The sequence below is a fragment of the Filicampus tigris genome, chromosome 12, assembly GCF_054856515.1.
Source record: "Filicampus tigris isolate MCC_2025a chromosome 12, RoL_Ftig_1.0, whole genome shotgun sequence".
In the NCBI taxonomy this organism is placed as follows: domain Eukaryota; kingdom Metazoa; phylum Chordata; class Actinopteri; order Syngnathiformes; family Syngnathidae; genus Filicampus; species Filicampus tigris.
Window position 1 is genome coordinate 13513245 of NC_141228.1, and position 27759 is coordinate 13541003.

Below are 27759 nucleotides of genomic sequence, written 5' to 3' on the forward strand. Positions count from 1 at the left end.
TCCAGATAAGAAAGCCCACAGAGGAAGAGGACACACTTAATCTATCCCGACTGCAATTCCACAAGATTGTTCACGTAAAAAGCAAATGCCACAACTGAAACTGTCCACCAAGTACTCTTGGTGACTTTGACGGTCAGGGTGGCCGGAGAGAGAAAAGACAAAAGTCTAAAATGTCGCTTCAATGTAAAATGAACTCAGTTAAAATGCTTGTTATCATGTCTTTGAGGACAAGAGAAAAGCTTGTAAGCAGTGCATACCTTGACAAAGACGTTTGTTTGGCCAGCGGAGTGTGGCGTTAATTATCACGAGCTGATTAAAAGCACAGAGCGGGAATAGATGTCATTTGTCTTGCTATAGACACCATGTCATTCAGCCGGGGTCGTCATTTTTGGGACTTTGCAGCTATTTTTGGAACTAAAAATGATTTGCTGCATGTTTTTGCTGCATGCTCTATGTTTTGTAGCACTCAGGTTTTAAAGTAAGTCAGTACAACAAGGATTCAGATGAGTTCAAATTATTGATTATATGTTGGGACTGGTGGAAAATCTGCCAACAATTCAAGCCCTATTTCAAGGTCCTTTCGTGTTATTGCAGCGGAAAAAGGGACTAACATGGAAATGACAGTTGGATGTGAACAAAAGCGGTATTTCAGTTGAGTTTTCTGGCACATAAAAGACGAGTGCCATGATACTGGGAACAAGGGCGGGCACAGCACAACAATATCACACACACGGGTCGGTCGTTCCATGCCAAAATCACCCAGTGGGTTTAACCAAGCAGATTTGATCAAACTTGGTGTACTTGTCAATAGTGACGGAAGAATTTGAGATCTCAAATTTTAGGTTAATCGGAGCAGGGGTTTGGGAGCTACGGCCCGCCGAACATTAATATTTTCTGCAAAAAGAGGCCTTTACACCCTTATATATCAGGAACTACTGGGTCAATCTTCATAAAACGTATTGTTGGAAAAGGATTTCATCATTCCAAGGTTCCCTCAGACTTTCAATGACTATTCAATGTCATTCATTGAAAGTTAAATATTCATTGAATATTCACTGAAAGTTGAATATTCATTGAATATGTAAGTCTGAGGGTACGGATACAAAAAAAAAAACATTTCTGAAACTTTTTTTTTTCTTAGAGAACAGAGAGAGATTATATTTCATGTCAAGGTCACATGATCCACAAGGTCAAATTCAAGGTCAAATTCTAATTCAAAAGGTCAAGTTACTAAAGTAGGCACCAGTTACAGTACCAAGTACAGTTCCGAGAAGAAAAAACATGCAAGCATGACGAGAATACGCAACCTCTACAGCGAGCCATTCTTCGAACCCTAAACCCAGAACTGTGAGACAAATGTGCTAAACACTAGTCCACCTTGCTCCCACGTGCCTATTGAAGCCGTGCTTCTGCACTATTTTGCCGCCATAGTTTGCTAGCAGTGACCTGACAGTGCAGCATCCCATGCCTGGCATTTTGTTTGTTTGTTTTTGGTATGTGAATGGCAAGTCAGTGTAGACGCACCAGATGACCTTCAAGCAGAAGGAACCTGAGTCCCTCTTGTAGTGTCCTTTAGCATTGGATACACCCTGCTAGCCTATAGGTGCTCTCCTATTTGTCGTCCTAGTAAAAACGTCAGTGTCGACCCTAACGTTAGATGTGATTATCTTACAGGGTAGCATCAGTGTGTACAAAATGTCATAACAGGCTTACTGTGAGACTGTGACACGTGAGGGCGCACGTGCCTCTAGGAATAAGAATTTATGCATTGCCATTGTAATGGTTGCAACAAAATTGAAGGTTAATTCTCCTAGGGTGCTATTAAAAAGTGTACAAATCAATCACAGGAAAATAGTAAAAAAAAAAAAAAAAAAAAAAACTGACACAGTAAATGAAAGAGGATTCTGGTTGTAAAGCAAGTGTTTCGGGGTATGCTTTGTTCGACGATGCTCTGACTGTAACGACTTCATGCATGTGAGTGTGCATGTGTTGCGAGGGGTTAAATGAAAGTCAGTGCACACATGGGGCATCATAAGCAGACAATGAAAAATGAGAGTGGGGAAGCTGTACAGCCTGCTTCCCTGTGGGAACAGCCACAAGCAGGCGTACGTACCTCAGGTGATAATCGCTGTGCGCGGGTGTGCGTGTGTGTGTGTGTGTGCGTGTGTGTTCAATTCAAAGTCTGCAAGTGGGGGAGCAAATAGACAACAGGGGAAGCAAATGCAGCACCGGTTTTAACCTGGTGGAAGGCAGTTTAAATTTGCATGAGTGCTTTCTATTTCTACAAGGTGCCCATCTGATTAAATCAGGAACCAATTTCTGGAGAATCTCATCAGTTCAGCCTCTGCCTCGTGCATTTCTAATGAGTCACTACCTTCAATCGGTTTTGTTTTGAAGGAGCCTTGGACCAGTGTGAGGTTAAACAGATGCAGCAGGAGATCTGTGCGTACGTTGAGTCCAAGCTTTGACAGTCTCCTTCTGATAAATAAGCATGCATGCACAATATATCCATTAATCAATAAATATACATTCTACTTATGTGATTCATTTATGTAGATTTATGGTTGAACCCTGTGGGTGGTCATACATTCTTTATATTAACATGTTCTGTTATTTGCTTGTAAGTAAATTCATAAGTTATTTGCCTAGTTATGATTATCAGTATTCCATATCCTTTGGATGTCCGCTGATAGTGTAGTGGTACACACGCCCGAGTTGTGTGCGGGCAGCGTGGGATCGATTCCCGCTCAGTGACAGTGTCTATGTGTGCCCTGCGACTGGCTGGCGACCAGTTCGGGGTGTAATCTGCCTTCGCCCATTGACGGCTGGGATGGGCTCCAGCAACTCCCCGCGACCCTATATAGGATAGGCGGTTTAGAAGATGACATGACATGACATATCCTTTGGACACAAGCCAATATTGTGCAGGTTTTCTTTGGACTGAAAGTGAAAAATAATCACTGTGCATCAGCTTCTTCGATGGAGTGGACGATGGAACGTAGACTAGCCAGCTACTTAGCACTGCCAGACGATTTTGCTGTATGTGAAAGGCTAGATGGCCCGGATGTTCTCTGGTTGGTAGTGATTAAGATGAAACATAATAAGTAAGCATTATCCCTGTCTGTTTTCCGCTGGCTATATGACAAGCAATTTCATTCAGTCCTTCTTGAGCGAGGATTAAATGCGAAGAACACAACACATTTAACCTTAATTAATGGGCTACACTTTTAATTTAGATTTGCAGCAGTTGTTTTTTTTAATGGGTTTCTTTGTGTTGTTTGAGCAGGCACAGGTGCATTTCTATGACCTCAAGCTTGCTTCGATGGAGTGTATCTGATCTTTGGGTTTACGCTGCATTAGCAGATATCCGATACATACCATATATTCATCCACATTTGGAAGAGGCGTGGTTCCGATCTTAGCTTATCAGATTCCATGCTGAGTCTTCTATTTACACTGCCATGATGCATATCTGGGTTTTGCCTCCTGAGAGCAAAGATGGAATTGTATCACTTAAACCATATAGTGGGAATCCAGTCTACTAGATACTTTGGCCCAAATAGATGGAGTATAAAATGGATGGGTAGATGGATTATTTGTTTGCTGAAAAATAAAGATTTCCCCCCAAAAGAGGCGGGAACACCGTCAAACCGGCCTTGTTCGGTTACAAACAAACTTTTTTTTTTTTTCTTTCACTTTTCAATTCTCTCTCGGGCACCATTTACGAGATTATTAGATGTAAGACCGGCTGGGGCTAGTTTCTGTGTTTGCTGTATTTCTGTTTGACCATGTGTGTTGCATGCGCCACGCCCTCGGGTCAGCTCACACATTGGCTAGTTAATTAGCGGATTGGAGATGAAGTGCTGTCTCCATGAGGGAAAATACAGTTCAGTGTGTTTGTGGGAGCTCGTGTGTGTTTTTCAGTTCGCGTCATTTTTTTTGTGTTCTTTTTTTTTTTTTTTTAATGTGCAGCAACCCCTAGCTCTACCCCTAGTTGTCATGGTAACGAAAACCATTCTGGAATAGTCACACAGGCTAGTTTCAGCAACACATAAAATAGGGTGTGTAAAATGTTATACTCTCTAATTTCTGATCCTTGGGGTATCTTGATGAAAGCAAGTCACAAACATGTTATAAGGACACCTGGGAAATGCTATAAATGAGTGAAAAAGCCTCAGAGTGCCAACTAAAAGTGATATTGCATGTGTTTACACTTCTTCACTGTCACTCGATAGCTTGCTGACTTTCTTTAGCTGTATGACACCACATGCTCAAATTTTGCTTGACTTTTTATCATATTTTCCCCAGGATTGGGTTGAGTTCTAAATAATACAGCCATTGGGGCGTTCAGACCTTTAGGTACAACTCTACTGGCACAAGTATTGAGTGTGACTGCTTTGAAACAGGGCATCACATATTAGTGCATTGAATCAAATGTGTGTGTATGTGTGTGTCAGTAAATCTAATCAGAGATGTCAGTTTTTAACGTCACCTTCTGCAAATCTCTTTAGTTTGTTCATTTGGCAAGGCAGGAAACAAATTCATCAACATTTGAAATGAAATAGATCAAATAGACCTATCAAATTAGGGCAACTTGCCAGAGAAAGTGTACTTGCTTTGGGTGTCCAAGGTGTCCTGCATAATTCTGTGTGATGGAGTATTATTGGACCACCGGGCGGGATAATAACATTCAACAGCCAAACGCAAAATATCACAAAACACTTTTTTTCACGTTTCAGGTTAACATTATTACATTTAGTTATTTAATATGAAACAACCAATGTGTATTTTAAAAAGCTGCATATGTCTGTTTTCTGTGAAATATTCCAAATATTCATGCGAGAGCAGGCTCAATATGGACATAATGCTCTAATTAAGTCAAGGACACACATCCCCTTTCATAATCAATGCCCATATTTCATGTGTCGTGATTCCTGACATCAGCATGATTGCTTGTAGCTCGCTCCCCAGCAGGGAGGACAGCCTGCAACGCAGACGTTCACCCCCGCGGCTTCACTTCTCCTAATCATATTACTACTTTTCACACTGCCCTTTTCACGCATGCAACTTTCTCTGAAATCCCAGAGGAACGGGGAACTGCTGACAATCATCCTTCTATCGTCACATCTGCAACGAACCACCTTCATTTTTCAGGAGGTTATTTTGACGGGGTTCTGCTGATTGCACTTTGAGAGGACAAATTGACTGTCAAAGTGACACTGTAATGCTGTACTTGGTATTTGTAGTTAGTCATCACCTGGAAGCCCCTCATTACAATTACAGGGGAAGCTCTGGATTCGATCAATAATTGTTGGCCTTTGTACAAAAACTGTCCAGAGTTTGAAAGTCCATCACGCGTGATTTCATGTAAAACTTCAGCTCAGTAACATTGCTGAATATTAACTTCACAAGTGTGTATCAGATAGCTTTGTCTGTACAGTCACAGAGCAAACTAGCAGCCATAATGTGTGTGTGTGTGGGGGGGGGAGTGTGAGTGTTTTTATACTTTTTGTTTTTACATTTTATTTTGGGATATAGGGACAATGCACATTGGTCAACACTGATAGTACATCACTGTGAATATGTCAGATTATAGCAAAGAAGCTAATTTGCGTCAGTAGTCCCTATTTAAATTGGCAAATAAATTAAAAATAGAGGTACTCAAGTTGTTATGTAGTGCGGGAGAGGGGATTCATACAGGTCACCCAATTACTTCACTTGCAATTGTTTGAATCACACCCCCTAAAAAATCAGTAACACAGAAATGGTGAGTTCAGTGCTCCTCAATTCAATGCTACATAGTTCTCATGTTTTTACCATTATCTTCAGACATGTATGCTGTATTCAGAAACAAATGTATAAACGTACACATTCTTTACGTGTACAAATTTTAGGAATGTTAAAACTCCATCGACAGTTAATAATGACAATTTGGTCTCGGACGAGCTTTGAGCCTTCTTGGTAGAAGCAAGGACTCTGTGGAATCGTGGTCAGCTTCAAATTTCTGAGGGTCAGGGTTCAAACTTTGGCTCTGGCCCTCCTCTATTTACTTTTCATGTTCTTAGTGTGCTTGTGTGGAATTTCTCCAGATTCTCTGGCTTGCTCTCATGTTACAAAAACATTCCTGCTACACTGTATGAAGACTCTAAAGCGTGGCGGCCAGTCCACGGTATCCTGCCTCTCACCCAAAGTCAGTGCGGATAAACTCACCCGTGAGCCAAATCCACACAGGCACAATAGAAAAAGAATGAATGGATGGTAGACACAAGTTTGAATATGAGGGTTGCACATTTTGAGCAAGGCCCGCTGCATTGTGCTCTGTGAGCGTCCACGCGACAAAACCTGCCGAATAAGCACGTTTTAGCAGCCCGAGTTTGCTTTGAGTTCACTATGCATGAATGCGTCAAGACAAGCAGATCTTCAACGTTAGTAATCATCTTCCTGTTTACTGTCTACTACAGTTGTGTTCTACCAGGATAAAGCATCGCCTGCGGGGCCGTGCAGTACCTGTACATTTCTGTCTCCTTCACTCCGGGCCAGCAGAAGTGAGGACTCACATATAACTGTCGAGTTGGTCCGTTCTTATCTCATGTCAGGCCAAACAGCCCTCTGCTGACAAGTGGTATTTGACTCAGTCAGGATGTGCAGAGAGAGAAGCGAAAACGAGAGGCAGACCATTACATTCCACAGCAGCACAATACTGCCAATCTTTTCATCCGGCACTGACCTCCTTTTGTCTGATAGAATAATCAACACGCGCGCGGCAGGAGAGTGAAAATTGCCATTCACTCGCATAAACATGGCAACGGATAGTCAATCGTCTGCAGGGCTTGTTTTTCTCCCCGTGACAACCATTTGCATAGCTTTGATGTGCTTTGACAACGGTGCTTGGCAAGATGCGAATTATGTGAATGTGCCTTATTAGCACAGACAGAGAAAAGGTCATCATGTCTCTTTGTTCCCAGCGCTCTTTTTCTTCAATTAAGGCTAATCACCACGGGCCAACATTGATCCAGCCTCTCAATTTCTTCTCATGGCTGAACTCAATGACGCGTGTTAGCGTGAGTACACACTACGTAGGCGAACATACTGGGACATCTGACTAGTAGTTCATTCTACAGGAAGGGGGATTGGAAGAAGAAAGCGGGAAGTTGGTCCCCTCTTTGCGGAGCTAACATCAACTTAGACTCTCCTGAGAAGATTTTGAAGTGTTGAAATGCGTGCTCAAAGAACCATTGATCGTGTCTTTGAAATATGACAAATGCAAGTAATGGGAGTAGTCACTAAGGTTATTATAGTTTAAAAAAAACTAACAAGATATTAAAAACTAAAAAAAACATTTTCAAAAATGTGATGAAATAAAAACGGTGACTAACTGAAATTCCATTTTGCGTTCACAAAACTATGCTATAATTATAGCAAAAATGGCCCCGATGTGTTGTGAGGGATCATCAGGTTTGGCACAGGAAAATGTCTGATTGGTCTGAAAAATATTTATTATCTATCTCTGCCAGTGACGTATAGTGACAGGCAGAACAATTAAACTAGATGGCAATTATTCCGTCCATCCACTTTTGTGTGAGATTTTCATTTGGTGGTGTGCCTTGAGATTTTTTCCACTTTAAAATATGTGCTTTTGCTCAATAAGTTTTGGGGAACACTGATATGACGTATGCACCCATGATACAGCATTACCCACAGTGCACTGCAATAGCTGGTGCTTTGTCATGCAGCCCCCATTAGCTGTATTGCCTAACAGTTTTTTTTATTTTTTTTTATCACATCCAAGTGGTATAGTTTATGACTCAAGAATGAACATTTATAAATGGTACATCTTGAATTTGACTAGAAGGTGAATCCCAATACTTTTGTCCACACGACAGCTAAAGTGTGAAGCAGAGTGATGCAGAGGATTCACCGCAAGTGTTCCCGTGTGGACACTTAGGTGTGTACGTGCGTGTGTGTGTGTATGTGTAAATTTCGCCGCCATCCTGTGATCTCCAGCACACGGAATGATTTACCTTTGTAGCGTAATGGAGCAATTTCTCTCTCTTTTTTCCCTTCCCCGTCTCTCCTTTTTCCTCCTCTTTCAATCTGCAGTAAAATATTCTCCCGTTTAGCTCTGTGACAAGTCATCTGTCACTCACAAGAGCGAGGGAGGAGGCTCGTCTGATGGATGAGCGTGTACCTGTAAGCCCAAGTGTGTGTGTGCGAATGAGTGAGAATGCTGAGGGACTTTAATTTTTGAGGCTGTGGTTATTTTTTTCTAAAAGTAGTGATTGGTAACATCACAAACAAATCAATTGTGTGTGGGTGTGTGTGTGAGTGTGCGTGTTTGTATGTGTGTGTTTTGGGGTTGGGGAAATGAATGGCTCCCTCGAGAACGAAATAAAATATTAATCTTGTGTCAGCTTTAAAGCAATAAACAATAACAATGAGCAGCAACTAGTCTTGTTTGTGGCTCACTTGTTCTTCCAGCTTTGTCAGTTGTTTATTTGCAAAAAGACAATTATTATTCTGTGTGTGGATGCATGACTTGGGCTGACATGATGCACTCTCAGCAATTGCCTTCCAAGGATATCGGTGGAACATTCTGTTTGCATGCTTGAAAATGGCACACTGGTCTGCTTTGAATGCTGTATGTAAAAATGGAATAACATTATTGGTGTATACTGTTAGGCCAGGGTTCCAGACTGCTTCTAAATATTCTCATGTTGCCCTTCAAATTTCCTTTGCACATAAATGTTTCATCTACTCAATCAGGCAATCATTCAAACAAACTTTACTTATTCAACATCAAATCAATCTTTTGAGAGCGATGTACAGACTGTTTTTACTTTAGGTAAACGTTTCTCTATCTGGGCTTAAACGAGGAATCAACCCAAATATATTTTTTTCAAGAATATGTTCTATGCAGGCCCACTAGTTGAAACGCGGCATTCTGATTGATTTTGTTGTTGTGGAATATGAGTTAAGCAGCAAAATCCACCCGTTTTAAGCCATCTCAGGTGCAGCCATTTTGTCATTTCACAACTAGCCAGGAGGTAACGACCAATCACAGCTTGCCGGTTTTCTTAAGCTGAGCCGTGATTGGTTGTTACCTGAGCCCTGGGCAGTTGCAATGTCATTTTCAGTCGACAGAAGTGATGAAATGGCTGCCCCAAGAAATGGCTAAATATGGGTGGATTAACTCTTATTCCACAAACGCAATATTTACCAGAATGCTTTGTTTCAACTAGTGGGCTTGCATAGAACATATTCTTGAAAAAAATACGTTTGGGTTGACTTCCACTTTAAGGACCGGTGATTAACACTTCAGTTTTGTCCTAGTTAAGATGGAGAATCGTCTCCGCCACCCAGGGTTTGATGTCCAGGATACTGTTATAAAAAAAGCACCTATTGGACTGTTGTCATGAAAAGACTCAGAGATGTACAGCTGAGTTTCGTCAGCGTAGCGTGGAAATTCACTCTGCCAGGAGTGGGTGTAGATAAATCAAACAGTAAAGGACCTAAAATTGAACCTTGAGGCCCACCTTGTTACTTCTGAGGAGCATGTATCTAAACTTACCATAAGACTTTTCTCCGTGAGGTAGGATAAAAAAAACACGTGTGTACAGCTTCACAGTAGCCAACAAGATATTTTAGTCTATTTAAAAGAATGCCGTGGTTTACCGTATCAAAGACAGCAGTAAAAGTACCATTAATTTGTGACAATCAAGAGTACTTCGAAAATCTGTTAAAAACTTTGACACAGCCAATCTCTGTCTCATGCATTAGTCACAGATTATGATGATTTTTTTAAAACCAGAAATTGTGTTGGAAAAGCAAAAAAAGAGCACCACCTCACTAGTTTCTGCAGGTGTACCTAATGTTGTGGCCACTGATGTTCTCTGTTCAATCCAAGAAAGATTATGCAACCACAGGGACAATTTCCACTGACCTTTAAGGAGTGTAGCCAAGGAAAAAGCCATTTAATTCCGGGGCGGATCCATTTAACCTTGCAGAGAACTTAAAGCTTTAAGATTGAAAAGATATTCCCCTCTGTTAGCAGCCACTCCCAAGTGAAAGACAAGACAAACATTAAATGAAGCTTTGATGTAACTTTCCAACTTGGAGGTCCACCATCATCATGCGTGACACGTTGGAATAGTGTCCAAGTTGCACAAGTCTTCATCTCAGCTCCACAAGTGTCTTTTGCTTTTTCTTTGGCTTATTTACGATGCCGCCACTGACAACGACACAAAGTGGAATGACAGGTATATGATAATGGCCAAGAAATCTCAAATGGAACGTATTACCAAAACAGTGCAGTTCTTCTGTTTACACTTGCTTGATGGTTGATCCTTTTTTTATTTTTATTTTTTTTAAGTGGACGATTTGACAATGAAATGTTTCAAATCAGTCCGTTATGTCCAAAGGGGCAGATAGCTTGTATGAACAAACCTTTAAGGTTCTTAGGTTTGTTTATGGGATGCATAAAATATCATATAGTTGCTGCCAGCCTGACACGCTGTACACGATCCTTTAGGCCACACTGTAGATTTTCCTTCCAAGCGCACGGCACTTTGTTGTCGCATGAAACTATAAAATATAAGCACCATATGACACGCTATTCTTTTATACTTGTTTTCTGTATTTATGTTTGACATACAAAAGGCAGCTGTGTTTTCGAGTTGGAATGATTGGCTCGCTTTTCTCTTTTTTTTTTTTTTTTTTTTTTGAGAGAGAGAGCCATAAGCCTTTAAGGGCAATGCGGCTCTGGCTGTTGCTGCCACAGGCTCTTTTCTGTAATAGCCTGTAATTCCTTCTGTCCTGTGTAATCACCAACATGTCTTGACACACACACACACACACACCCCCCCACACACACACACACACACTCACAAACAGAGAAAGTAAATCTCAACCCAAGTGAAAACCAATGGGAAATTTTGGACAGCTAAGTCAGACAGCACTCTTCCCCTCCGCGTGGTTATTACACAGAATGAGCAGAACATGTTTTGGAAGAAAGATGTTCATTCCTTCTTGAAGACTTTCAGAAACTTTAACCACATATGACAAGTTGCAATGATGTCCCTTTAGTGGTTTCTCTTAAGGTGTTACTACATTGTCCCTGTTTAATGAAAAGAATGTATCTCCAAATTTTGCGAGTAAGTTTGTTTCCGTATACAGTGGTACCTCTACTTACGAAATTAATTGGTTCTGGAAGAAATTTCTTTAGTAGAAAATTTTGTAATTAGAGACGTTTTTTCCATGTAAATGCCCTAATCCGTTCCAAGCCCCCCAATATAATACATGTTGCAATTAGATTATTGCTCAATAAATGAGAGTTGCGCGTAATGTAAAAAATAAAGAATAGGGTAAGGAATAAAAATGATGGTCGTTTACCTTTTAATTGCTGTCCTCATCGCTTTTTGCCCTCTTTGGTTCATGTTCTCTCTCAGAAGTGTTTTTTGCCTGGCGTTTTGTAAAGAACTGATCTAATAACTGGCGACTGTCGATACATTACGGTCATATTGTTTGACGAGATCAACCAAATGCATCCCTTTTTCATACGTTTCTATTATGTCTTGCTTTGTTTGGACAAGAAAAACGATTTTCTCCTTTTTTTCTTTTCCTCGTTTCTAATTCACGTAAAACTATCGGAACACCTCATGGCCCGAGAGGCGAATGACGAGGACGCTGCATAGACATATCTATCATATATATGCCTGTCTATCTACACACATAGACACATACGGTAGAGGTCCCTCTTAGCCAATGGGATGCCAGGAAGATGCTAGGTAATAGCCAATGGCAGAGCTGCTATGAGTATGTTGCGTTCAGGAAACTCCGGAGCTGCGACTAGCAGCCCATACTTTTACCTTTCATATCCTGAAATTTCTTTCGTAACAAGAGGCAATATTTTCCTGTTGATGCGTTTCGTAACTTGAACATTTTGTGTGAAGAGACGTTCGTAAGCAGAGGTACCACTGTATAGGTGTTGCGGGGTTCTCTTGAACATCCTTACAAATGAATGGCGCAGTCAAAAAATTTTCACTAGTGTTAGTTATTGTGTGAACCTCCCAAAGTGATGAGTGGTGAGATTGAGTTTATGTGCGTCATTGTCTGCTTGAAATGATAGAACAACTGAGTGTGGACCCTCGGTCACCCTACTGAAACTTTAAGGGAAGTGGGAATGGTGTGGTGTCCTCTTTGCATATGAAACTGAGGCGGAAATGAAGGGAGGAGTGTGGAAATGTAATTTGCGCACGCGGTGTGTCTGCCTTTGTCACAGTAGGAAATATAAACATTTGAAATAATTTAGGTTTGGGTAGATGCATTGACAAATATCACAAATCTGTATTGAAATAAAATCACCAAAATATGGTAACTGTTTTTTAGGGGATGCAAAGAAAACCCAAAATTAAAAAAAAAAGAATTTTAAGGCAATAATCTGGATAAAAATATGGAAAACAAGGCTTGAAATAAGCAGTTTTGCGTGGCTGTATACGGGTCAAAATTGAACAACCTCTCAGAATTTGAAAATGGATACTCAGAAAGTATTTCACGGTGCTGGTTTTTCCTCAAGCGAGTATCTTTTCTATTTTGTTATTAATCCAAAAAAGTATGTATTGATCAGTGACAATGGCCTTATAGATTGCCACAGAACCTCCCACCCTCCCTTTGTTCTCCCTCAGATTGTCTTGTTGTACACTTTCCATGCTGAAAGATACCTGTAGTATTAGCACCAAGTGTGTGTGTCTGTTGGTGTTTGTCTGATTGTGTGTGAGGAGCCCACGTGCAGGTGCCAGACTCGCCCAACTGCAGCCACCGCCGTGGCCGGAGAAGTTAATTGGCAGCATCTGGCTGTCTAAGAGGCCAAGTGCTCGTCCATTCCAGCCTTTTTCTCCCTTTTCCCTCCTCTTCCCTGGAGCACACTCCCCACCTGTGTGTGATGCCACCCCTGGCACACACATGGTGACACCAGTTTTGTGTGTATGTGTGTGTGACTGATCTACTGGGGGTATAGGAGCAGACAGGGCAGCAAGGCCCCCAGCTGCTGCTCCTGTACCAAGGGAAATGTGCATAGACAGGCTGGCATCTTTGTGCCAAGACCAACAGGAGCCTGGGGGGCACAGAGGCAGGATGGAGGCAGAGAGTGAGGATGGAGGTGATATTGACAGCGGAGAAATAGACAATATGCCAGTGCTATTGTGATACAAGTATGGTAAAACAATGAGTAGTGACTGGAATAGAATATTCCTCAAATGGAAGAAAAGTATTTTGGGCACTTGGAAACCTCTAAAGTCAAGCACAATTTGTTAAATGGTGCTTTGTTTGGATGTCAGAATCAACCCGATTGCATCGGAATAATGGAAAACCAGGGTCAAACTGTTGCCGGCATGAAAACTTAATAACTGTACGGCAGCAGCGGGGACTTGAGTCACATGGCTTGACTCAAGTCAGACTCAAGTCACCAATTTTAGGGCTTGGGACTTGCTTGGCTAAAACTTATGAAAGACTCACCTTGACTTTGACTTGACAAGTCATCCCGTTTACATTTGAAAATGTACAGGGTGTGCCTTTTGTTTCTGGAAAAAATTGTGACAAAAAAACACATTCTTGACAAATGCAAGTCACTTTACAGATGTGTCGCATGCTCTTTTTTTTAACATTCTTGTCTCGCAAAGGTAATTATAAGTTCATGACTGGTAATACTAAACATACAGACGACACACTATGCCTTATCTTTGACAAGTGACAATCTATAATGTGATATGCTAAAATATTGTAAGTAGTGCAGAATTAACTAAGTTGAAACTTGACTAATTATTAATAAAAATAATGTTCTCGGGTCTAGTGGTTCACACATCTGCCTCATAACTTTCTCCGGGTACTCTAACTTCCCCTCACATTAGCATAACATGCATTTTGGGTTCATTTAAAACTTGTCCATGGATGTAAATGTGAGTGTGAATGGTTGTTTTTCTCTTAATCTGACCTGCGATTGACCAGCGACCAGTCCAGGGTGCACTCCTCCACTTGTCTATAATCGTCTGGGATAGGCTCCAGCACACCCTAAATGAGGACATTGCACACTTTATAAAAAGGATGGATGGAAAATGAACCATCCATTTTAATAGGTTAAATCAGAATCCATACAAAAATTTAAAAAAATAATAAAATATTGAATATACAGTAGATGACAATGTGGTTTGAGTCTTTTTAACAAGTTGAAAATCACCACATTTTCTTAGCTTGCCAAGTGAGCAAATTAAGCTAAACCAAAATAATAAACAAAACAACTCGGAGAAGGATTACAACTCCCTGTCGGCCTTTTGCATTTCTTGTAAACATCAGCAACAGAAGCAGGTGAGCTCATCTCTGTAAGGAATTTACGTGATATCAGAATGTGTCATGTTGCTTAGCCTGCCTGAGAGAATCATCTCATCACTTTGTGTGACCTCATCTCACACACACACACACACACACACACAAACACACGCATACACACTCAGGAGGATACATGATTTTGATGCCGAATCCGACATCAGCCGTATGACTCACTGTGGGAGTCACACACGGTGAGGTCACGAGCGCTTTTCTCCTCCGCTCACGTTTAGCAGGGATGATATTATTTAATAGACATTGTGCCTGCAAGACTAAAGCCAAAGCAAAGAGTTGCTTGTGTCTCAGCAGTGCAACGGTCACGTCAAAAGCGAACAAGCTGCTTCTCAGGTAGGGAGAAGATGGCTGTGCCTGTGTGTTGTATTCTGATTTTGGTCCTTATTGTCTTGAGACATTTTTTTTTTTTTTTTTTTTTATGACGCAGTCTTCATGGCGCCAGGCTGTCTGTTCGGCCCGCCGTTACACACGCACGCACTCGCGCACACGCACTGATAATGCAGCGGGAGTATAATGTTGCACCCAGGGAAATGCTGCATCACACAATTAATGGACGGACGGTTTCTGTTGTTTACCACAGGGGCTCAACGCTCATCGCTTTATTACATAGGAGTGTCTATTCGATATTCTTTCCGTGACTATGTGTGTATTTAATCTGTACCCCCACCCCACCTACCCCATTATTCCAAATGAATGTACACCTGCCCTGTTGCCCACGGGGGAGCGGTGGCGCCACAGTGGCCAGGGCACAGTGATCATCTGCTTACTGCTAATTGCCACAATGGCCCCCAAGACACAGAGGAGCTAGTAGTTTTTGTCAGGCCCAACTGAGTAGCTTCAACACATCAGCCAGTAATGCAGACAAAGTAATTAGATATGTGTGTTACAAGCAGTACCCCCATTTTTTTTTACCCCTGTACACGAGGGGCGTGGCAAGAATGCAAAAACAGACCCAAAAGCATTATTCACTGATTTTTGATGGTGGTCTTATTGATCGTTCAATAAACAGGGATCCTAAAGTAGCAACATTAGATCACAGCAAAGATGAAAATAAAATAAAAACAATACAAGAAAGTAACAATTTGGTATCTCAGCAAAGCTGCTAAAAATTAGGGATACAATTAGCAATACAACAAAAACTGGAGGAGTCAAATGAATTAAGGCTAAAGAATCCATCTTGTTAACTTGCCCCCCGACTCTGATATGTTATTGTGACAGCAGCGCGAAATGCATCTTGGGATTTTACCCCAAGAACCAGCCGACGCATCCTTGGTTTAAAATAGCTGACAAGAACAACATCTGGGTATTCCGTGCGTTCCTGGATTATTCGTACTTCCAATTGGAACAGTACTTGGGCCGCCACTGATGACGTTTCAGGAGATCACAAGGACGTAAAGAACAGTTACTTTGGAGGAAGTATAGAGGCAATCATCATCATGAGGAGAAACAAGGGTAGGAAGTTAAGTTTCTGAAACAAGAGGAAACAATTACTACAACATAAAAGCAGACACGACAACATGAAAAACAGGACTAAAACTGAAAATTTAACGAATATGACGAGACATGTCAAAGCGGACTTCCCATTAGGCAAACACAGGCAATTGCTTGGGTTCCTCAGATTCAGGAAGAGGGTAGAAAAACATGCAGTGAATTTATCACATTATTAATATACAGTAGAGATCGGTCTTGCACCCAAAATCTAAAAATCGCTATTTGGGTTTTAACAAGTGAATACTGAATGAACTCTATATCGGACACTTACTGTACAATTCCTGAGAAATGCTTGAGTCCAACAAACGAAAAATCAATTTTGATCAAACTGGTAAATGGATTGCACTTCGGTAGCGCTTTATCTACACCATACAGTGTACAAAGCACTTTACAAAGCCTCATTGGTTCACTTATTTGAAGACATGTCTATGTTTTGAACCAGAGCGTATACCGGTACGTTGATACAGCAGCGATAACCTACAGAAACATTTCCCTTTTTCGTTTGAAATAGTTAACCTTGGCCAACGGTAGAATCCAGAGTGTTTTTGTTGCTTTGTCCCCGTAAATTCATCTGGATTACGTCGTACCAGCTAGCCAGCGCAAAGATAACCTATCGTCTCCCGTTCTGCATCGAAGTGGCCAAACACCCTTCATATGCTGCCGTGACAGCTTGAAAGGCCAGGAGTGAAGTGCCAAAGACGTTGATACACTGCCAATCGAGGCTTTATTGACTGACTGCTTAACAGCCGAGTTCACGCAAACACTTCTGTGCGTTGTGCTCAAATGTAGGCCGCTTTCACGCAGGTGCACTCCCCACGCACATATCTACTGAGACCTGAGTGTTGCCACCTAAACATTCCGCTGTCACGAGACAATAAACTATAACCTGTTCTGACTCTAATCCAAAAATTCTGTTTCGGTGTTCATTTTTAACGTCCGATTCGCATCTCAATTTGAGTCACCGTTGATTCGTGCACAGCCGTAGTACCCATGATTTGGAAAGACAGAAAAGTGTCATAATGCCTTTCAAATTTTAATAAAAGAATAATCTTGACAAGCATAAATTTAGACTGCATGCACTCACTGGTCACTTCATTATGTACCTCTTTTAACGCTAATGGGGTCCACCATAAAACTCTAATAATTTAGATGTACATTGTCAGAGAGGTATTTATTTAACAATATATTGATTGAAGGGATTTACAGAGGTAGTAGAGCTGCACTGCATCATACTGAGAGTGTCTCTAATATTCTGTATGTATGTTTATATTGTGGCTAGTACGGATTGGTTTAACATTCAGAGTAAATACTGATCTAAATTCAAGTTCATTAGTCATTACAATTGATGGCCCTCTTCTGGTCTGTCTCAGTATTGTCACACTTTCACTTTTGAGAAAATAGTATTATTCATCTTGTTGGCCTACACACACTTGAAATCAGAGCTTATTCACCCACACTTTTATATTTAGAAGTAATCAGTAGTTCAATTCACAAAGTGAAACTCATATATTATATAGATTCAATACATACAGAGTGAAATATTTTGTAATTTCATATGTTTTCATAGTTTTGATGATTATAGCGTAAAGCTAATGGAAATCTCAAGAAATAAAATGATTTTCAATAGAATTTAGAATGTACCAAGGAATTTATCTTCTGAGACGTATTTTCCCATGTGTTTTATGAACCTGTATGATGTATTTGCTTCATTTTTTGAGTAAAACTACTGAAATAAATTGAGTTTTTAACGGTATCTGATCTACGGCAATGCGCCTGTAAGTTTAAGAGTGACTCCAAATGCAAACATAAATTAAATGCATGATAAGAAATGTGTGCAACATTTTGACAGTCATGACTGCAACATCTAACTCCATAACCCCCACCTAAGTGTTTTTTTGGATGATTTATTCCATGGAAGAACAAAAATGTTCAAACCCATTTTTTTTCTTCAATCCGACATAAAACGAAAAAATACCAGGGGAAAAAACAACATGACGATATGAGTCACCAGAGAAGATGAATTTCCATGCACAAGGGCAAACAAAACAGATCATACGAGGATAAACAGCCCCGCTTATGTACTCAGTATTTAACATACAGTGGCAGCCCAACAAACTAGCATCCTCCCTTGAGTGTTTTATTTAGATGAGAATCTGAGATTTATGACTATTCTCACTGTTTTATGGAAATCCCTGCACATTTAATGTCTGCTGCGTATATTCCCAAGTCAGGTGGAATGCAGTGGGTGTGATGTGATAGCAGCCAACATTACTTAAAATGTTCACTGTTGACAACGCCGCCTCTGGGATTTGTCGAACAAATTAACTAATTGAGTCGCCAATAATCAATATCAGCGCAAACACTGGACACGTACAAGGTGGCGGTAATAGGAAGCTGTATGATGCATTTGCTTACGTTGCAGGTGAGAGTTTCCCATTAGAATGCCATGAAAATTGCGACCTGAGAAACGTAAATGTCATATGGAAACGTATGACACTATCAGCACTCTTATTGGAGGAAAATCTTACAGTGTAGAAAAAAAGATGAAGAACTTACTTCAGGGTGATTGAAAATCAGTTCCTTATTTTAAAATGCTTGTGAATTATTTGTTGTAATGATCAGGCCCCTCCACATTTAGCTATTGTTTTTCATGAATGGCTAAATGTCCAGTTTCCCTGGAGATGGCTGTGTAGTGCATCATATAAGTGACTTTTTTGAGGCCCGGTTGGATAAAAGGAGCATGTCTATGATACCAAACCAAAGATGTTGGAAGAACTTAGAGGGTGAATACAAAAATGTACTCTTGTCTTCCACCCCACAAGGGTTTCTGGTCAAATCAGTTGGCGTGATGCTTTGGCAGCTTGACACTGCTTTGAAAGCCTAACCTAATGCTACTTTGAAACCCTATTTGAAACTATACTTTGAAACCAACACCCTACTTTGAAACACTTCTTGGAAACCATACTTTGAAACCCTACTTCGAAAGCTTAGCCCTACTTTGAACCCCTACTTCGAAACTCTAACCTTAACTTGGAAACATACTTTGAAAACCTTAAGCGTAGTTTGAAAGCCTACTTCGAAACTCTGACCTTACTTTCAAATCACAGTTTGAAACCATAGCCCTAATTTGAAACCACACTTTGAAACCATAGCCCTAATTTGAAACCCTACTTTGAAAGCCTACCCCGACTTTGAAAGCATAACGTGACTTTGAATCCCTACTTTGAAACTCTAACTATGCTTTGAAAACCTACTTTGTAACAACTAACCCAAATTTGCAACCCTACTTTGAATCTCTAACTCTACTTTGAAAACCTATTTTGTTGAAACTGCACTTTAACACCCTAACCCTTTTTTGAAATCCCACTTTGAAACCCTAACCCTTCCTTGAAACTTGTGGTCACATTCTGACAGTTGAATTTTTTTGTGTTTATGTTTATAACCACTGTTATAAATTGTGATCCTACTTTAAAGCCATAGCCTGACTTTGAAACCCCTCTTTGAAAGCCTAAACGGTACTTTGAAACCTTCCAATGTAGGGGTTTAGGCCACGAAAAAGAAGTGCTTTGACGTAACGGACAATTGTCTCTTAGGCAGTGGTACCCAAGTCCGGTCTTCGAGAGCCCCAAACCAGCCAGTTTCCCTCCTAGAACACAACTGATTAAAATGATCAGGATCGTTCTCAGGGACCTGCAAAGCTTGCTGATGAGCTGATCATTTGAATGATCTTGTACTAAGGGATGAGCCCTTCCCCCAATTATTCTGTGAAATTTCCACTGTGTATCATTTTAATGATAGTCATTCAAAAAGCTTTTCAAAGTTACTCAGTAGATGATCAGCCTCTAACCTAAAGGGATTCATGAGAGGAATGAATGTAAAAGAGAAGGTATTCCAATTGAGAATTTGACACAGAATGATTTCACACGAGACTTTAGTTTGATGAGCATCAAACAAGCTTTTTCTTTGGCTTTCCATCGATGGACCTACGAGGTCCCACTGGGTTCAAATGTACCCCTAAATTATTTGACATCACATATCATCTACTGTACAATCCAAATACTCAAGTTTATTGAGTGACAATGGTAAATACCCTGTCCCACTGCATACCATATACAGCAGGTCTACCAAAATGTATCGCAAAGCACAGGTTGCCTAGTAACAGTGCCTCCTCAACGCTTAATTTGCATATAAAAAGCAGACTTGATGCCTCAAGAATTGATATGCCGTCATGTGTACACACACACATGAATATACATAAATGCGGTGGATTACTTGGAAGTTGTTGTTTTTTTCAGGTGACTTAGTGCACAAAACAAGGACGTGGGCCCACGTTTGACAACAATAAGCCAACCTAACATCTGTCCTCGTTTCAGTTTGCCAAGAAACATTGGCCCTTCGGTTATTGATGTAGTTACGTCGAGGGAATAAAGAAATGTGTCATTGGGTGTGAAATGTTTGCCAAACTGACTATTTACCACAAATGAGCTGCTGGGTATCCGCAAAGCAGGACAGCTGCACAAGCTTATTTGAAGACACGTAACCTTCCTAACAGTTGACGGGATGAACGTTTGACAAGCTCAATAAGACAACAGCGAGGCGGACAATCTAAAGGAAGTGCGTATGCATACACGTATGTGTGCGCGTGCGTGTGCGTGTGTGGATGTGTGCTATTTTTGTCCTGGTTGCTGTTGTCTGTGAGAGTGCTCGGAGAAGCTCTGACTGATGTGTCCTCTACGCTTGATTGATTCTGAAATATAGACAAGGTGTCGCATTTGTGAAAGCTACCAATTTATAAGCCTTCATCTTCAAACTTCAAGACGTCTGCCCACACCGTCAATATGAGAGCTGAAGTTCAGAGCTAAGGATGGTGACGCCTCGCTAAAGGCCAACTGTGTCAAATCCCCTGCCGTCTTCGTTGTCTTATTACCCTCTGTCCAGGCAAAAAAACAAGAGATATTGTTTTCACCCATGATAGTTGGTTAGTTTGTAGGATTACGCCAAAACTACACCACTGATTTTCAATAATCTTTTTGAATTGGGGCATATCTACTGTTCATATTGTAGCAAGAAACTATTAAAAGTATGCATTTCTCAAACATGCCCATTAATCACAGAGAACACTTATTTAGCTTCAACAAATTAGCAGTGCTAACAATACCAAGCTAGGGTTAGTACTGTAAACAAGTCAACGTTATCCATGGCTGCTACGTTGTATGACTTTTTTTGTTATGGAATTTTACTTAATCCCAAATATACAATCCGTTAAATATCAAAAAGAGATGCTAAACCTCTTGAGCAGAATTGTTGCTAATTCTGCTTTGCTTCTGAATCCCCTCAGCTGCCTGAAGTGCCTTCGTTCTACTTCTGTTTGTTAGTCTGATGCCCAGTTGGTGGAAAATTAGTCTTTTATTTTCAGGAGGTGGATATTCTGCCATAGTTTCAGCAAATCTTCTAAATCCCAAGATAACACATCAGCGCGAGGCACTATCAGTGTGCCAGCAAGTGCACAGCAAATGATTAAATTTACACAAGATGGGGCCAGGAAGCCTTTTTTTTTTTTTTTTTCACGCATCATTTTACTCATGTATGACTGTCAGGTCATAACAAATATGAAAAAAAAAAAGTTTGGGGGAGGGCAGTGCGGGGGGGAGGGTGTTACAAATGCCCCTTTAGTTTTTGTTGCATATCTGAATAAAGATGTGCTTAGTAAATTAATGTTATTAATAGATCTGTCAACCACTGCCACAGAATGCAAATGGACATGCTAATACACAGTCCAGCACAGCAGGACTTCACGTCACTTTGTCGAATTGTTTGTAGCAAAGAAGAATTCATTATTATTATATTTTGGTGAGGAACACTGTGTTTTTGGGGACTTTTTAAAGAGTTCACAAAATGGATGTTCCCCTGTCAAAAAGTTGGGAGACTCCCATATAGACACGAGGCACGCAGTAAAATTGACTGCAATTTTACGTTACTGTATTGAGTTGACAGCGCCTCACATCTCATCCATGTATTTTCCCTTTGTGGTACTTTTCTGTGTTTTTCATAACCTCCCTCAAGATCTGTCAGAGCAACTCCATATCCACTTTTCTATAGCACTTGTTCTCTATTCCAACTTTCTTTTGCCGAGAGGACCTTGGAGTGGTCGCCAGTGAATTGCATAGTGGGTATAGACAAACACATTTTTACACTCACATTCACATCTATGGGCAATTTAGTCTTAAATCAACCTAACGTGATTGTTTTTGGAATGCGGGGAGAAGCCGGGTGTACATTCTACATGTGCAACATTCATAGCTGTTCTTTATCAGGACTCGATTGTGATGTCGGCTATGCAGACCACTGCCTTCGCACCTTGGCCTAGGTCTGTTGTTCTACCTTTATAATTTTGTCTACATTATGTCTGCTTTGGTCTACTATTTACTATTCTCTTTGTTTTTATTCCACTCTGGAAGTCAACTCATCTCATGACCTTGATCTAGCTCACACTCGGCGTGAGTGTGTGTCACATTGTGGATTGTTGTTTGTGTCCGTGCGTTTGTGTCTCTGTAATCACTGAATTGTAAAATCACGTGTGAGCCTCTTATCATCTGGGGGGAAAGTGTCTCAATTTTTTTTCTCTGCCCTCATCCCATTTTGTGATAATTCTGTTTGGGAGCAACGGCACTGTACCACGTCTAGAGATGGGCAGGGGAGAAGGTACCATTTAGATAAAACAAATTGCCAGCTGCCAAAAAGGAGCAGCCACTGCTTAGATTAAACCTGGGGGACTGTGTGTGTTTTCCTCAAGCTGTCCTTTTTTTTTCTTACATTTGTGTTGGTGGCTGCGGTTATTTAAAGCCAGTACACCTCACGTTGTACAAGCAGGCCTTACGGGCAACCACTTTCCATATGAAGTCAAAGAGCGTTTTTCCCTGGGCTATAACTATAATGCCACGACAAGCCTCAGTAATTAAAATCAATAGTCAGGACTTTTTCAGTCTTGGGCAAGGTCACACAGCATCCCATTGAGTGGAAGACCTCGAAAATGAGAGCAGTTTCGAGAATAAGATAAGAAATGTGTAGAGAAATGTCTTTTGATCAGATTTCAGTCAACATGCCCCGCGGAGAAGGCTGGTGTCTCCGTTAGCTTTTATTTGTTTTTGAAGTGTGTTGACCTTGCAAGGTACCAGGATCTTGAGACAACAGGTATAAAATCAGACGGATGCATTTTACTCCAAACTGATTATAAAACCGCTGGGTCATCTGCCTCGGAGTCAGGGGAGGAGGGAAGCATTTAAAACATGCAGGATAGTGGCCCTCGATGCCCGGCGTTTTGATACCTGTGCTCTAGATAATGGTGCAATGAATGATTCCCAACCCGAAATGACCAATTTGAACTGATCCGAAGATACTGAAGGCTGAGACATGATTTATATGCCGATCAAGTGATACAGAGTACATATATGACTCGCCAAGGGCACGAGCAACCCACGCTAAGCAGTGGCTTATACTGTCATCACAACTTTAAAAATATCAATTACTTACTACAAATTATGACATAATTACGTCTGGTAACATTTATGTTTTTTTTTTCTGTGGTACATTGCTCATTAAATTTGCCACCCACTGCATTTGTATTCTGCAGAGATATTTAGTCACATGCAAATCCATTCTCCTCTCGATGTTCTTTCTCACCTCAGTCCCTTTTTTTCATAGAGTGAATAGTTCAGCTTTTGAGTTTGTTTATGCGCAGTACTGTCAAATGTTACAAAGGGTACCACAATAATTGATGTGTGCTGTCCCATTGGGGTTCCAGGTGCAGGAATGGAGTCTGGTATCTAAAGGGAAGGGCTAGAAACACTGCCGCCCGTTGATCGTTCAACAGAGAATGGTCACTTTGGCAGTAGGAAGGGATTAGAAGAACAAGCAGGGGCGACCTGAACCAAACTCAAAAGGTGTCTTTTATCTGTCGCCTATTCTGATACATTATGTGCTTGAACACACACATCAAACTGTTTTTCCTCCCCCGCCTCCTTCCTCTAGGGTGAGTCAGACAGAGAAGTTCAGAGAGTTAGCGCTGAGCAGTCTGTCCTGTTTGTTGATTGTCAGGCCCCGTTCCTATCACAAACCCGATACCATCTTCATCTCATCTCGTGCCAGAAATGCTCGCTCACTACAGGCGGCCCTGCCATCCCACAGCCGCTCTATACGCAGCTAACCCGCCATCCCTTCCCGCATATCAACCCCGGATCTGCCATCTCCCCACTCTCTTATCTTCTCTTATCTCCTCATACCACCTTTCTTCCTGATCCAAACACCCCAAACCAGTCAATCAGTCATCTTCGTCCTCCTTTATCCTCTTCTCTCCAAGCGCCTGTGAGACTTTTTGTGGCGGAACTGTTTTCCCCACGTGTGGACTTTTTACCGTCAGAGCCCTCAGAAAGTGACAGTGCTGCAGATATTGGGAGGGAAGCGGTAAAAATGACAAGGTGGGCAGGGATGCGCAGGCCGTCACGTGTGTGCCTGCTACACCCTTCACACTGTGTCTCAGTGGTGTGAGTGGAAAACAGAGCGAGAGGAAGACAACGTCAGACGGATGAAGGGTGTGAACAGAAACATGTCGCGTAAGCAGAGAGGTTGTGTGCGCTGCAGTCATACCAGCCCCGTACCCCATTGATTCTGCATGAGGTGCAAAGAGCAGTCCGCTCTATTCAGCTCAGGGCCTATGGGTGACGCAGCGTGCATCTCACAGTTCACGGAAGGCGTCACGATGAAGGAAACACACAATTCTGTTCAAGCAAGATACAGTCTCTTCCTAAAAAACAGCAGCATGTTGGCCTGGTGGCTGTGATTGGCTGGCAATCAGTCCAGGGTGGAGCTGGGATCTCCAGCTCACCTGCAACTCCAAAACCTATCGCACACCCAGCGACAAGACCAAACGTGACTGAACTGAACAGTCGCAGAAAAAATACACCAAGCGATTGACCCTTATATGGGGAACAAAGATTTTCATGTGTCCCATACTGTATTGTATTACATTTGAATGAACCACAAACAACATTGTGCAATTGTCAAGGAAGAAGCAGAATAACCTGTCTGCTGTATCTATATTTGAATAATATAAAGATATGTGGTCAACTGGTCGTGGGTTCGATCCCGGCTCCGGCCTCCCTGTGTGGAGTTTGCATGTTCTCCATTGTGTTTCTCATCAGCCCTTGATCAACCATCATTGATCAATTCATAAGTCAAGTTAATCTTTTTCCACATCTATATTTAAACACATCCCGTCACACAAATGAAAATGTGATCAATTGATATACATCAAGCTCTGCCTTTGAATGTCATCACGCGCAGATAAACTGAAGGCCATCATTGACCGACTGCTGATGGCATTTATGATGTATCTTTTTTTTGTAAATCATACTTACAGTGATGTTTGGTTAAACTGTTGATGTTGAATAAAATATGGATGTTTCCAACTCTTTATATAACATCAATTGCTTTCAACATCCATCATCCCACTAAACACAACAACAATCATACTTTTTAATCTGCCTTTTTTTTATAGTTATGAACAGCACATTGGGTCATGCTTACCTTTATTAATTTGCACATTTTCCCTTCTCTTTTGCAGGCAGAGGCTTCCAGCCAAAAATGTGTACTACTACCGCTGCCCGGACCACCGGCGCAATTATGTCATGTCGTTCGCCTTCTGCTTTGACCGAGAGGACGACGTGTACCAGTTTGCGTACTGCTACCCTTACACCTACTCCAGACTGCAGCACTACCTCGCCAGCCTGGAGCGCAGGAACCTTCCCTACCTGCGGAGGGAGCAGCTGGGACTCAGTGTGGTGAGTTGAGAGGTGGCGGAATTAAGTGTTTGTGGTGTTTATCGCATGGTAGCGCTGCAGCGGGGAGGTCAATGTTTGGCTAGAGTGGGTGTATGTGAGTGCGCGCTGGGAATGAAAGGAGCCAGATTGGTAGTTTGGGTGCACTTGGTGGTCATCACATCAGCCTCTCATGTTATCATTACCAATGCTGCTTGCTAGGTTATAAGCCCCAAGTCGTGTGTTTTCGTGTGTGTGTGTATGTGTGCGTGTGACTCCATGTGTCACGCACAGAGCTCTCACCTCTGCAGTAGCAGCTAGTGTATCATGCGCGTCGCCTCCAGTCTCGTCTGCTCTTATCAAATAATTGTAGGAGAAAAACTCATTAGAAATGCTTGAGAGATTACGACTTTTGCTTGTGTCCTGCTAACATTTGTCAAGGAAAGCTTGCCTTCATGGGGGGAACTATGAAAGTAGCCCCATTTGTAAGGTGCACCTGACCATAAAATTGAGATAAGGCTGCGGAAATGTTGAAATCATAACATGGAAATGGTTAACGGTGGTGTTGTAGTGCATGCCTATTTGCTAGACACCTGAAATATGCGATTATGGTAATTATGCTATTCTTAGGGTGATTTCTAACCTTCATAGTGATCAGTAGACGGGTTTGGGCACTCACAGGTCACAACATTAGTTTTACAGTATACAATATTTCGCCTGCACAACCTAATAAGATCCAGTTGAAGAGTTATTCCTTTAATAAGATAATAATGGTCAGTGTTGATTAATGCTGGCATTTATCGAACAACACCGTGGCTGTAGTTTAAATTACAGTGGTGTATAACTGTACAGAATCATACTTACAGCTAATATTTTGGTTATGATTTAAGACACTTAATGGTTTAATTAATGGTTAACTAAAAACAAATGTTTGACATAATGTCTTTCAGTTCATTTTCATCAAGCATACATGTTTATTGTTTTCGTACTTCATTAGCATTTAACTTGTTGCACATCCAAATGCAAATTGAAATCGTATCTAAATTATTTGAACAGTCCAATGCAGAGTCTGTTGAACCATGTGTTCAGATTATTTTCCAAGTTATGATATTATTGTTTATTTATCCAGGAAAGCCTTAAAGTGAAAGTCAACCCGAACATTTTTTTCCAAAATATGTTCTATGCAAGCCCGCTAGTTGAAACAATGTATTCTGATAAATATTGAGAAAAATGAAATGAGAGTTAATCCACCCGTTTTCAGCCATCATCGGGGGCGGCCATGTTGTCACTTCTGTCGAAAATGACATCACAACTGCTCAGGGCAAAAATAACGACCAATCACGGCTGACTTGTTTTGTGAAGATGAGCCAATGACTGTTTTATATGATATTATTCATGGGCATTTGAATTTTGTTTTGCCGCAACAATTTTCATTGCGCTGGGATTTCAAGCCAGGACTTAGCGTTTTACACTAGTTTAGGATTCTAAATTAGGTTTTCAAGTTAGGCTTTATATCAGGGGTGTCAAACTCCAGTCCTCGGGGGCCGCCCTCCTGCATGTCTTAGAGGTTTCCTCGTCCAACACAGCTGATTCAAACGATCGGGATCAGGATCAGGCTCCTGCACTTGCACACTTGTAACTTGCTGATGAGCTGATCATTTGAAACAGGTGTGCTGCAGCAGGGAGCGATGGAAAACAGGCAGGACAGCCGCCCTCGAGGACCGGAGTTCGACACCCCTGCTTTGTATAGTCATATAGTCAAGGATTTAATGTTCAGCCATACCATTATCATAACTACTTTATTTAAAAAATGTTGCTTTTTCAAGTAACCTCAAAAATATTTACTCCACGTATAATCCCCAGATAAGCTGTTGAAAATCAATGGGTGGTTTCCCTCTAATTAAAGAGCATCCTTTTTTTTTTGTACAAAATCCTACAAAATGTATGCATGAAGGCTCTCTCCATATTTGTGCTTCATGTTTAAAGCCGCGTCATTTGTCTGAGTGAGACAGAGGGTGAGAGAGGAAGGACAGACACGCTTGGTTTGGCGCGGTATTAGTATTCATAG

General features: G+C 41.2%; 1 protein-coding gene across 2 annotated transcripts in view; it reads left to right on the forward strand.

The window, feature by feature from the left end:
- The window catches only part of agbl4 (AGBL carboxypeptidase 4), a 285763-nt gene that overhangs the window by 130506 nt on the left and 127498 nt on the right, over positions 1–27759 (forward strand). For both annotated transcript variants that reach the window (XM_086046755.1, XM_086046757.1), the window contains one exon: positions 25499–25715. In XM_086046755.1, coding sequence (XP_085902881.1) covers positions 25499–25715 — 217 coding nt within the window. The remainder of the gene's footprint in view (positions 1–25498; positions 25716–27759) is intronic.